Source organism: Lagopus leucura, unplaced genomic scaffold, assembly GCF_019238085.1.
Source record: "Lagopus leucura isolate 7727_CA_CO unplaced genomic scaffold, USGS_WTPT01 Super-Scaffold_1, whole genome shotgun sequence".
Lineage (NCBI taxonomy): Eukaryota > Metazoa > Chordata > Aves > Galliformes > Phasianidae > Lagopus > Lagopus leucura.
The window spans coordinates 41,736,965-41,749,127 of record NW_024962250.1 but is presented as its reverse complement, the minus strand read 5'-3'; the positions used below and the strand labels follow the sequence as shown (position 1 = coordinate 41,749,127).

The following is a 12,163-nucleotide window of genomic DNA, read 5'->3' as shown; positions in this document are numbered from 1 at the left end:
CTCCAAAAACCTTGGAGATGTGGCATTGAGGGATGTGGTCATTGGGTGTGGTGGAGGTAGGGTTGGCCTTTGGGATCTTGGAGCTCTTTTCCTGCCTTTATCATTCTGTGATCCTCAGCTGGCTGTTGTGACTTAGGTTGTTAAGATGGAAGAAGAAGGGAATAATGGTTGTGTTTCTGGATCTGGCTCCATCAGGAGGCTTTCCAGAGCTTCTGCCTCCTGTAACATATGAATGTTACAGTATGAATGTTACAGAATGTTACAGTAGAATGTCCTGCATTCTAACTTACCCAGCTGAGGCTGAAGTGCATGCATACATACTGGAGAAAGCAGTCAGAATTAAACTGCTGTAACCCTCCACAAATGCTAACAGTGCAGCCATGTGAGCTACACCTGCCTTTAAAGCCATTTCTCAGTCCTCTCAGTAGCTTATTTATAACCATCAGATCCGTTGTGCTTCACTCCCTGTGTGCACATTTGCACATTTTTCTATTGTTGTTCCTGAGGAACAGAAGCTCTACTGATGAGTTTCTTTCTTGTAGTTACATGACAACTGACGTGTCTAACATATTCTGCTGATGCCCTCTGCACTGGCCTGGCTTGTGTTTGAAACATCAGCTCTTTGTAGGATCGATTCTGACTTTATTTCCTGCACTTCTCTGATTTGGGAGCAACATATTTATTTATTTCTTAAGTGCTTTTGATAATTTCCATCCACTAAATGCACCTCACAAGTGGCCATCATTCTTCTCCACTCATACGCTGCTTGGAGATTCTGTTCTGTCTATTTCAGCAAAAGCAATCCTTTGGGGAAAAGCAGAGAGGCTGCAGTTCTGTGAAATACGATTAGAGAGGGGACTGCTTGGTGAGTTGTGGTTTTGTTTCAGTGCATCCGAAGTTGTACAGATGACAGAAAGTCTCCAGAGGTGTAACACTTGAACTCACCTTCTAAGGGCTTCTCTGCACGTCCCAGCTCCTGCTCCATTTTTCTCCCCCCTTTCTCTGTATCTGTATTGCCTGGGGAAATCATTTCCTCTCTGAGAATCTCCAGGAAAGTGGGATTTATTGTACATCTCAACTGGAGAGTATTTATTTTGATTAAAAGGGCTAAAGAGAACAGTGTCTGCAGCACAGATCAATAAGCAATCTCCTTTGGAGGTACTTTTATAAGAGATGGAGTTTGGTTGTTCAGTTGTAGCAATATTGCACTCTGGACAATACATTTCCTTACCATTGTTGCTTACTGTTTTTTTTCTGTAGGAACCAGCAGTGAAAGCGAAGAGGAGATTGTTTTCCAGAGGAAAAATAGGAGAAAGAATGTTTTGAAGTCTCCTGATGTGAGTCTTAAAAGGGAAAAGACAAGAGGAGCAAAATGCCGAGCACGTCAAACGTCAGAACAAACGTCTCTCTGCAATTATTCTTCTTTCTGTCTGCACAGGTTGTGAATGACAGTGATTTTGAATCTCCAGTTCATGCCGTCAGGAAGCGCCGACATCCACTGAGTGTGGTGAGTGGGGGCTGTGTGCCAAGGAGGGGAAACAGTGTAAACTCATTTATGGAGTGTGCTTGTAAGCGTTCACTCCATTTGCACTCAGTAGGAAGGTGTCACTGAACAGACCTTCTGCCCTCTGCCCCAAGGCACACCAGAATGCCATTTGTTCCTTCACAGAACACAGAACGGCCCGGGTTGGAAGGGACCTCAAGGATCACAAAGCTCCAACCCCCCTGTGCCATGCAGGGCCACCAACCTCCACATTTCACAGCAGCCCAGGCTGCCCAGGGCCCCATCCAACCTGGCCTTCAACACCTCCAGGGATGGACGGGGCATCACAGCCTCTCTGGGCAGCTGTTCCAGCACCTCACCACTCTCACAGCACACAACTTCCCCCTGACATCCAACCTCCATCTGCCCTCCCTCAACTCCAAACCATTTCCCCTTGTCCTGCTGTCATCTCCCCTTTCCAAGAGCTGACTCCCCTCCTGTCTGCAGGCTCCCTTTAGGTACTGCAGGCTGCACTGAGGTCACCCCGCAGCCTTCTTTTCTCCATGCTGAACTCCCTCAGCCTGCAGGGCTTCCTTCCTTCAGTTCTCCTGCAGGGTCTCCTATGATGACTTTGCAGCTGTTTGGTGCAGGTGTGAGAGCTGAGCTTTGTGAAAGGCAGTCAATAACCCTTCTGCGAAACTTGGAACCAAAACAATGTTCACACCACATTTAATCTGATTTTTCACCCTAAATGATGTGTTTTTCTGTTCTGTTCTGAAAGGCCCAGTTTTTGCATTTCCTAGAACGATTAGCATCATTTTGACATGTGTAATCAATTACACTAATCTGGTGTTGCTTAGGAACTGCCAGATGTTGAAGAATGACTGTGACTGATGGGTGGCTTGCTTTACTCTTATTTACTGAAGTGTTTGTGAAACTCTCCTCCAGTCTGACTTGTCCAGTGATGACAGCATGGATTTTCACAAGAACCCAAACAGGAGCAGCGAGGGCTGCTCAGCAGTGGGCACTAAGGCACAGCTGAGAGGTGTGAAACGTCAGAAGGTCAGGAGCAATGTTCCACATAAGGTAAGGCATTCCTTGTCCCTCTGAGTGGGCTGAAGCACACATCTGGAGCAGCTGGCATTCAGGTTGCAGTGCGTTTAGCTGCTTTGCTTTGCCCTGCTTGTATGTACATATGTAAGTGTACGTGTTTGCAACAGAAGATCTAGTTCAGAGAAATGCCTCTGTGAACCTGAGCAGCACGTGTTAGCAAACAAACTAAAAGAGAAGTTGTGAGGTTTAACTTTGTGTTCAAATTGTGAGAATAAGAAAACAAAATCTAACTTGTCTGCATCTGGTTTTAAAAAGCCACAAAAATGGCAGAAAGCTCAAGCACTGGTTTGAGAGTCATTCGTTGTAGAGCTTGTGTGTCTACATGTGTCACGGCCTGAGAATGAGAGCAGTTGGGCAGGAAGGCTCTTACCATGTCCAGTGCTGCTCTGCGGGGCTGACCTCAAGTGACAGCACATCAGGAGGGCCCTGTGCTGATGCCCTCCAACACTGCCTGGCAGTGCAGCACCAGCTTCCCAGCAAGCTGTGCCAGTGTCTGCACAGCTCACCATAAAGCAATGCTTTGTGTCACACAGAATCACAGAATTGTAGGGGTTGGAAGGGACCTCCAGAGATCATCAAGTCCAACCTCCCAACCTTCTTCTTGTAATACCTTCTCTGAACCTCCCCTGGTGCCACTTTGTTCTAAAGATAGCCCTCTTTATGGAGACCTTCCTGTGGTATCAGTTCTTTATATTTTGAAATGAAAATAATTATGGAGACCAGAAATCCATTTTTCAGTTGGATGGGGCCCTGGGCAGCCTGGGCTGCTGTGAAATGTGGAGGTTGGTGGCCCTGCCTGTGGCGGGGGGTTGGAGCTTCGTGAGCCTTGAGGTCCCTTCCAACCCGGGCCGTTCTGTGATTCTGTTTTGGTGAGATCAGCAGGCTCATAAAAAGAGTGGGTGTTACTCATATACTCATGAAATTCCACTCTTCTTTCACCTATCAGCTTATCTAACCATTCCTAATGATGGACATGGCAATTCCACTTCCTCTGAAAACTTGCTAACTTCTTGTTTGCTGAGTGTGGCCACGCTGTTATTTTCTGGTGGCACAGTGCTTTTCGTGCTGCAGTTCATCCTCTCAGGTCTTTCAGAAGTAAGACTGATGGAGACTGATCACCAGTAGCACTGGGAGTTCTTCTCTTAAGTGCTGACCTCCAGTGCAGTTCGTAATAATCAAAATACTGCTAGGAAAGGGGCTGCTAACAATGCCTGTCATTCAGGCTTCTAGTTGGTGCAAGCAGGTCTTTTAAAAGGCTCAGGAAATGCTGAAAGTCAGAGATCATAGAACCATAGAATGGCCTGGGTTGCATAGGAGCACAGTGCTCATCCAGCTCCAACCCCTGCTGTGTGCAGGTCGCCAACCAGCAGCCCAGGCTGCCCAGAGCCACATCCAGCCTGGCCTTGAATGCCTGCAGGGATGGGGCATCCACAGCCTCCTTGGGCAACCTGTGCCAGTGCCTCACCACCCTCTGGGGGAAAAACTTCCTCCTCATATCCAACCCAAACCTCCCCTGTCTCAGTTTAAATCCATTCCCCTTGTCCCATCACCATCCACCCTCACAAACAGCCATTCCCCCTCCTTGCAGCATTAACCTGGTGCAAGCAGCAGTGCACGCTGTGTGTGGTCGGCCAGCACTTTGCAGTCCAGCTTCACCCTTCAGCACTCTCTGTGCTCTGTTATTTCCCTGAGCGCTGTGTTCTTCCCATCACCTTCCCTTGGGACGGATTCTCCTTTTGGCTGATGTTCTGAGTCCATGGAAGCATTTAATGGGAGGCCTCCTGTAACATCAGTTAATTGCAGCAGTAATGAATTGGTCTGGCTGAAAATTTGACTGGGGCTTTTTTTCTTTTTCAGGATGCAGGAAGACAGTTTTTAGATGAAGAAGCTGAGTTGTCCCAGCAGGATGAGAGCTGTGTTTCTTCTGATGAGACTGAGGACACAGACAAGGAGCTGAGCTCCTCACTGGCTCAATTCCTGAATGACGACGCAGAGGTGACACAGGCGTTAAATGGTGAGTGGTGTGTGGTGTGTGGTTGGTGGAGGGAGGTGTGATAGTGCTGTGTGAGAGCTGCAGCCCTCAGCTGCTTGCTGTGTAAGCAGCGCAGGCCTCAGCTGTAAGCAGTGACTTCCTCAGCTGTGGTAGACGAGGTGCTCTCCATCTCTGTACCTTTACTGTTCGTGTTCTCGTGAGTTTCCTATGGAGTAAGTCTTCACAGGAATCTCTGCTGTGCAATTGCTTTGTGCAGAGTGGAAAATGGGTATTTTGAGGCTGGAGTTCTCTGACTGCGAGTCAGCCAACCCCTCATACGACATTATGAACAAATGGAAGCAGAATTTCCCATTTCATTTACAAAGTTCTGAAGTTGCAGGTCTTCTCATACAAAGAGGTCTATAACATGATGTGGAATAGCAGTACCAGTGTTAAACATAAACAGTGATGTTGGCAGAGACAGAGCTGAGATGGTGCTGGTTTTTGGCCAAGATTCTCTTCACCCTGTGGTTCTAAACCTCGTCTCTCCCTAGGATATTTGCATGCTGGAATTGTCCTGTTGCCATTTAAGAGATTCCCAGATGTTGTTCAGGATTTTCCTCCTCCACTGAAATCTCTGGAATCCTAGGACCAAAGAATGGTTTGGGTCGGAAGGGACCTTTAAGACCATGTAGTTCCACCCCCCTGCTGTAGGCTGGGGCACATCTCTCTAACTCAAGGGCAGCCCTCTTGAAGTGCAGGCTGCACACACTGCTGCTGAGCCCTGGGGGGATCTTTGGGGTGTGTGGAGAACTTCAGATGCAGGGGGCTGTAAGGCATGGAAAAGAAGGTATCCTAAGAATGAAAGAAAAAATGTATCCTTAATAGTCCTGCAATGTCTTTGTTTAATTCAGACTCTGACATGAGAGGTGTTTACCTGAAGTCCGTGCGCAGCCCAGCTCTGGGGAGCAGATACAAAATGGTGCATCAGGAATTCAGCAGCACTGACATTTTCTCACAGGTATGGAACCAAACAGTTGCTGTCTGTGCTACCTTCAGGAGTTGTTTGCAGCCTATTGCTGCTAAAAAGTAAGTTCTAAGAAAAGATTTTTGGCATCATTTTGATTTTCAAGTTGAAAGCATGCAGAAGCTCTGTGATAGAAGCACACATGTTCCTTTGGCTGCAGTGAGGCTGTCAGCAGTGTGGAGCAAAAGCAGCCCGGTGCTCTGCGTCCATCCCAGTGCAGGAGTCGTGGTTGTCACTGCTGAGCCACGTAGGGCTCGTGAGATTCCCCCAGGCCCACCAGCTTACCTTCCCTCTCTGCTCCCTCTGTCCTCCTCTGGCACCTCCCAGGAAGCCCACTCTCACTCAGCACACGATGTTTCCTGTCCTGTACTGAATTCCAGGAAGAAGAAGGAGCCCCAAAGCAGAAGTGTGGCACTTTGGGCTGCTGCTGTTACCCAGCTGTATGCCCTGCACTATCCAGGCAAGTCAGCAATGCCAACAGGTGCCAGTGTATCTAGCAAAAGACAAGGTTAGCTCCCCAGATACAGGTGATAAAGAATGAGAAAGTGAAGCAGCATGCTTTCTCTCTCACTGCCATCTCATTGCTGCTGCTCAGCCCTCCAGCAGCCTGAGCCCTCATGTGGCCCTGGAAGAACGCGTTGTGTCCTGAGCACGAGCAGCCTGGAGCTGATCCCCAGGTGGGCTGCTGCCCTGCTGCACGCAGTCACATATATGCACTAATTTGGAGATGTGTCCTGTGTGCACAGTCTGTTCAGCTCTGTTCTGTTCTACACTCTTCGTACATCACATGGCAAATTGCTTTTTAGTTATTTAGTCTTTAATTTCCCCTCTATTTCATAGAGACCAAATATATCACAGAACTGGAACAATGGCTGCTTGGGATGGTTTCTTAGCATCCCCCACCCCGAGGTTTATTTCTTTTTTCCATACTCCTGTCTGTATCTCATCCTTGGCAAAACAAAACTGAGGTCTGTATTGATGAAGAGAACAAACAACTTTGGTGGTGCTGGTGGTGATGAACAAAAACTCAGCTTGTGCTCACTGACGATTTGCAAGCAGATGAGAACAAATCATGCAATTCAATTTCCAGCCAGCGTGGGCTTACAGCATTGGCTTTGTTGTTCACACAGAGGCAGGGTGCTACTGAAGATGCAAAGCCTGAACTTCCATTTCCTTTTTAAAATCATAAAGGCACCGTGAAGTGTTTCTGCCAGCAAGGTGTGTGTGTCTGTGCAGAGCTGATGTTGTATGGTAGTGCTGTGTTTAAAGTCTGCCTGGTTTTCCTGCAAACCCAGCATGTCCTGAGTGTGCTTCTGTGGCACTGAGCTGCAGCCCTGTGCAGTACAATATTCCTGCCTGAAGCACAGACCTCTTCAGTGGCATTATTAGCTAGCTGATGCTCCCTGAAAGCTTTCTGCTGACAAGTCACAGAATCATTAAGGCCGGAAAGGCCTCCAAGATCACCAGGTGGGTTCAACCCCCACCCCACCATGGCCACGTCCCACACCTCCATCTTCTGGAGCACCCACGGGATGGTGACCCACCACAACCAGGGCAGCTGTGCCAATGCAGCACTGCTCTTCCAGAGAATAGATAGTTCCTAATATCCAACCTGAGCCAATGAAATCTTATGTGGATGTGTGAGAAGCTCAGGGGCTCTGTGTGTGTGTGGGCCGGGTTGATAAGCAAAGGTGGGCCAAGAGGAAGAGCAAAGTCACTGCATTCCTTCCCTCTCACCAGGTTTGTTCTTCTCCCCCCACAGATCCCTGAGCAAGACGAGACCTACGCAGAAGACAGCTTCTGTGTTGCAGAGGGGGATGAGGAGACGTGCAAAAAAAGTGCATCGAGCGAGGAGGAGGAGATGTGCGTGAACTTTGATCTCTTGAATAATGAGAGCTTTGGTGGTGGGAGACAGCGGTACCTCACTCGGCGGGGAAAAAAACTCCACAGGGCCAAGGAGGAACAGAACTGCTCAGCGCCAGGGCGGAAGAAGCCATCCCGAATTATTGTCCTGAGTGATTCCAGCGGGGAGGAAACCAGTGTCAGCAATGAGAAGGGCACGGCGTCACCCCGCTCCAGGGCAGAACAGGAGAACGCTGCCTTACTCACAGCGTCGCCTTCGGTCTCTTCTGTACCACATAAAAAAACAGCTGGGGACATCAGCGCTCGTCAGTCTGCAGAGAATAGGAGTGGGGGGCTGCTGGGCTGCAAGGCGACTGTGTCCGAAATGCTGGACTTCCGCCCAGGGCCTCGCTCTGCCTCAGGGAAGGAGGATCTCCCGGCTCCTGCTGAGGTGGGTGTGGGGGCTGGCAGCGACCTCTCCCTGCCTCGTGGTGTGCAGCAGGAGCAGCCTGTCCTGGAGGCTGTTCTGTGAGGGCTGGCAGCACAGCATGGGGCTGAGTGCTTCTGGTGAGGGAGGAGAAGAGGTGTGCTGCCGGCTCTGCTCTGTGATCCCAGCCCTGCTGCTGCCACAGGAAGCTTTTCTGCTTGCAGGGTGTCTGAGCACCCAATAGAGTACTAAGAAAGTTTGGAATCAGTTGCTCTTGAGTCTGACAACTGTGAGGGAATATAGATCTATGTCCATTAGAAGAGGGACACAATTAACAATTTGGTATTGCAGTTTTAAAATACTTGTTCACTTCTTCACAGGAGGGGGAAAAGCTGTTTGTGAGGGTGGGTGGTGATGGGACAAGGGGAATGGTTTTAAAGTGAGACAGGGGAGGTTTGGGTTGGATATGAGGAGGAAGTTTTTGAGCCAGAGGGTGGTGAGGCACTGGCACAGGTTGCCCAAGGAGGCTGTGGATGCCCCATCCCTGCAGGCATTCAAGGCCAGGCTGGATGTGGCTCTGGGCAGCCTGGGCTGCTGGTTGGCGACCTGCACACAGCAGGGGGTTGGAACTGGATGAGCACTGTGCTCCTGTGCAACCCAGGCCTTTCTAGAATTCCTCAATGAAAACAGCCTGAGCTGTATTCCCTACCCTTATGCTTTTCTGCTACACCTCTGTCTCCTACATTATTCAGCCAGAATCTGAAGTTGTCAGTGGCAGTGAACACTGCACGCTTTGTCACACACGCTGCTCAGTAATTGGATGCTCAAGTAATACAGGAGATTTTTTGCAGGGGATTGAAGTATTGATCTGAAATTGTTCCTGAGTTGCAATGTCAGTAAGACCTTTTAAAAAGCTTTTATGAATGGGACTTTTCCAAACTCTGTGGAACACAGGGCACGTTAAGTATCACTTTTGGGAACTGCATTTTCAGCTGGCCTTCATTCTTTGCGCTTACACTCCCGTCATGTCTCAGACACACTGTTGGTTTGCAGCACTTACAGCTGGGAAGCTCAGTGCAGCACACTGCTGGGAATGCTTCGGGCCCCACGAAGGTCTCTCCAGCTCTGCCCAACAGAGGCACAGCGCTGTGCGTTCTGGTGGACAGCCGTGAGATCTCCTCTGGCACAGATGTCATCTCCTCGCTGAAGGCCGTCCATGGGGTGAAGGTGCAGGTCTGCTCACTGGGCAGCAGCGATTACGTTGTCAGCAACCGCATGGCAGTGGAAAGGAAATTGCAGTCGGAGCTGCTGAGCTCTGTCAACAGGAGTAAGGTCACCCAGCGCATCCAGCGCCTGCGGAGCATGTTTGAGAGAGTGTGTGTGATCGTGGAGAAGGACAGGACCAAACCAGGTGGGTGTTTGGGGGCAGCGGTGTGGGGAGGCGCTGATCTCTGCTCCATGCAGGTCCTGGCCCTGCTGGCCATGTGTGTAACTGTGGAACTGAAATTGGACTGAAAACTCTCCTGTAGCCTCTGTACATTCATAAGATCACAGGCTGACCTAGATCCACAGAGATACTTAACTACTCATTAGTGATGCATTTTCATCAATTTTGTCCATCTCTTCTCATTACACTGCTTCTGGAGTGCTGCTCATTTATTACTGGACACAACCAAGTGCTTTCTTCTACATCCTATGATTCTCCTTTGTAGCTTTGTGAAACCTCCTCAGCGCTCCGTGCTGTTCTCTTGCCCACCCTTTACCATGGATGCGTTCCTCCTCTCCTAAGAATCTCTCCCTACAATTTACATTTTCGCTGTTATTTCCTACCTCTCCTTCTCACATAACCCAGTCAGTCCTGTCCCACAGCTCCCCCATTCTTTTAGAAGCTTTCCCTTTTCTTGGTTTTTGTGAGATCTCAGAGCAGGGGGTCCTTGGGCTGCTTGCCCTTACACGACTGTTTCACAGTAACGTAGCACTTAAATTGCACTGAGATTTCTGTATCGCCCCCTGCAGGGGAAACCTCGAGGTTTTTCCAGCGGACGCAGCACTACGATGTCACGCTCGCTGCGCTGCTCCAGGCCGGCATCCGGGTTCTGTTCAGCTCTTGCCAAGAGGAGACGGCAGTGCTGCTGAAGGAGCTGGCCCTGCTGGAGCAGAGGAAGAACGCTGCCATCTGCGTGCCTACAGAGGTGGAGGGGCACAAGCAGGAAATGCTCAACTTCTACCTGAGCATTCCCAACATCAGCTACCTGGCTGCTCTCAACATGTGCCACCACTTCAGCTCTGTGAGGATGATGGTCAACAGGTAACAGCAGGGCAGCACCCTGGGCTCTGGAGGCCTCACTTTCTCACACTCAGGGTGCTGGCTGTGCTGAATTCACTCCCAGAGCTCCCCCCAGTTCCCATCCCCAGCTCTGTGCTGTTCCTCATGGATCTCCATCTCTTCAGGCTGTGGCTGTCAATGATCCCTGCTTCCACCTCTCTTGCTGCTGCGCCCTTCCCTTTCCTTTCACAGCACTCCCTGGTTCCCAGCAGCTCTCCTGAGCTGGGCTCACTCCGCTCTGCTCCCCACGCAGCTCAGGCCGCCCCTGCTGTGTCCTCACACCCACCCCTCACCCTGAGCTCAGTGTCCCTGTGCTCTCTTGCAGCTCCCCATCAGACATCGCTGCTGGTGCCCAGGTGAGCCCACAGTGCGCAGAGGAGACATACTGCTACCTGCGCTACGGCTTCAACACACAGATGCTACCCGAGAGCCTCTGTGCCAAGGGGAAGAGCAACACCGCCCTCAGGAGCTGAGGAGAGGGACATGGGGCTGCTCTTTCAATTGCACTTTACTGAGTTTACAGTCGCTGTAAAATATGTAAATAAATCCTCAGAGAAACACTGGGGTTTGGGGCACAGAGACTGTGTCTAACAGGGAAGGAGAGTAGTTACTTTCCTTGCTGTGACAGAGGAGTGGTGGTGCCACAGTGCCTAAAGATGAGCCGTTATCTCAGCACCGCTGCCCTGCTGCTGGTGTCTGCTTTGCACAGATCACAGAGCAGTCCTCAGGGTTAGGGCTGGGATGGATGGAAGCAGGGCAGTAAGCACCCACCTTCATCAGACCACTGCACAGCCGGGTGAGGAGGGCCTCACAGCCCACATCCCCAGCCATGGCACCTCCAGGGACGGACACCCACAGCTCAGGGCAATGCTGGGGCCTCAGCAGAAGCGCCCTGCTGTAGCAGCATGTGCTGTCACACAGCAGCTGGCTGCAGCCCCGCACAGGGACATTCTGCCCTTGAGGCACAGAGGACTCAACGGGAGCCACATCAACTGGAAGAAGGCTCACCTTTAACTTCTTTTCCTTTTCACCAGCAATTTTTTCCTTTGGAGGCAGGGAAGTGGAGCTGCGCTCACACGCTGCAAGGTGGAGTGGTGCCAGTGAGCTGAAAAGGGTGAAAGAGCCGCCCTCCTTTGCTCCCACCCCACTGCTCTGTGCAGGATTGCTCCTCGGGTCTCCATGGTGTTATTTCCCCCCTCTCCCCATAAGGAATGCCCCCAAGCTGCTCCCTGCCCTGCCCAGCTGACTGAAGTCCTGCAGTAGGAAGGAATAGGGCAAGCAGAGGCCCTTACCATTCACAGCTTCAGTTAAGGCCACGTGAATAATTATGGCAGAAATTCAAGAAAAGCTGTCTTATCTGCACAGGAATTACTCACAGGCTTCACTCCACCTTACCTTCACAGTGTGTGATTTCACATCAGACATAGGTGGTGCTGCTGGGATGGTACTGTGCCCATTGTCACCAACTGCAGCAGTGGCAGAGGGACAGCAGAAGCTGCTCCCCCCCCGGAAGGTACAGCTGTGCCCATCTCCACACATGCAGAGGGCTCTCTGATCTTTCCAGGAAAGATAAAACTGAAGAGCCCAGCAGAGCTCAGCAGCCGCTTTCAAAGCAGCTCAGCTCAAATGTAAGTCCTGCAAATTTATTTCAGAGCACATGAAGGTTCTCCCAGTAAGGAGCAGGCAGAAAGGGGCACCCAGCAGCTCAGGCATGGGGCCCAGAGCGTGACAGCCTGCAGCATGAGTTCCTGAGCTGAAGAACCACAAATTACTTTTTCCTGTTACCTCCCGTGCAGAGAAAAGAGATGCTCAAAGCTTTATTCTTCTGTACTACACTAAAAGTACTGAGCACTGCTGACAGGGAACAGGAAGCAGTATTTCAAAACGAGTGCTTACATAACAGTCCCTACCAATTTCAGACCACTGCTTCTTTAAAGCTCATAAAACTGCTGCTACATTCATGTTTAAAAAAA

At 50.3% G+C, this 12,163-nt stretch overlaps 1 protein-coding gene across 1 annotated transcript in view; it reads left to right on the top strand.

The window, feature by feature from the left end:
- The window catches only part of FANCM (FA complementation group M), a 61,048-nt gene extending 50,293 nt beyond the window's left edge, over window positions 1–10,755 (top strand). Inside the window, exons 15-23 of the mRNA XM_042865269.1 lie at window positions 1,261–1,337; window positions 1,439–1,507; window positions 2,432–2,569; window positions 4,454–4,610; window positions 5,483–5,589; window positions 7,358–7,888; window positions 8,918–9,275; window positions 9,881–10,172; window positions 10,516–10,755. Coding sequence (XP_042721203.1) covers window positions 1,261–1,337; window positions 1,439–1,507; window positions 2,432–2,569; window positions 4,454–4,610; window positions 5,483–5,589; window positions 7,358–7,888; window positions 8,918–9,275; window positions 9,881–10,172; window positions 10,516–10,663 — 1,877 coding nt within the window. The 3' untranslated portion in view covers window positions 10,664–10,755. The remainder of the gene's footprint in view (window positions 1–1,260; window positions 1,338–1,438; window positions 1,508–2,431; window positions 2,570–4,453; window positions 4,611–5,482; window positions 5,590–7,357; window positions 7,889–8,917; window positions 9,276–9,880; window positions 10,173–10,515) is intronic.
- The last annotated feature ends 1,408 nt before the right edge of the window (window positions 10,756–12,163 follow it).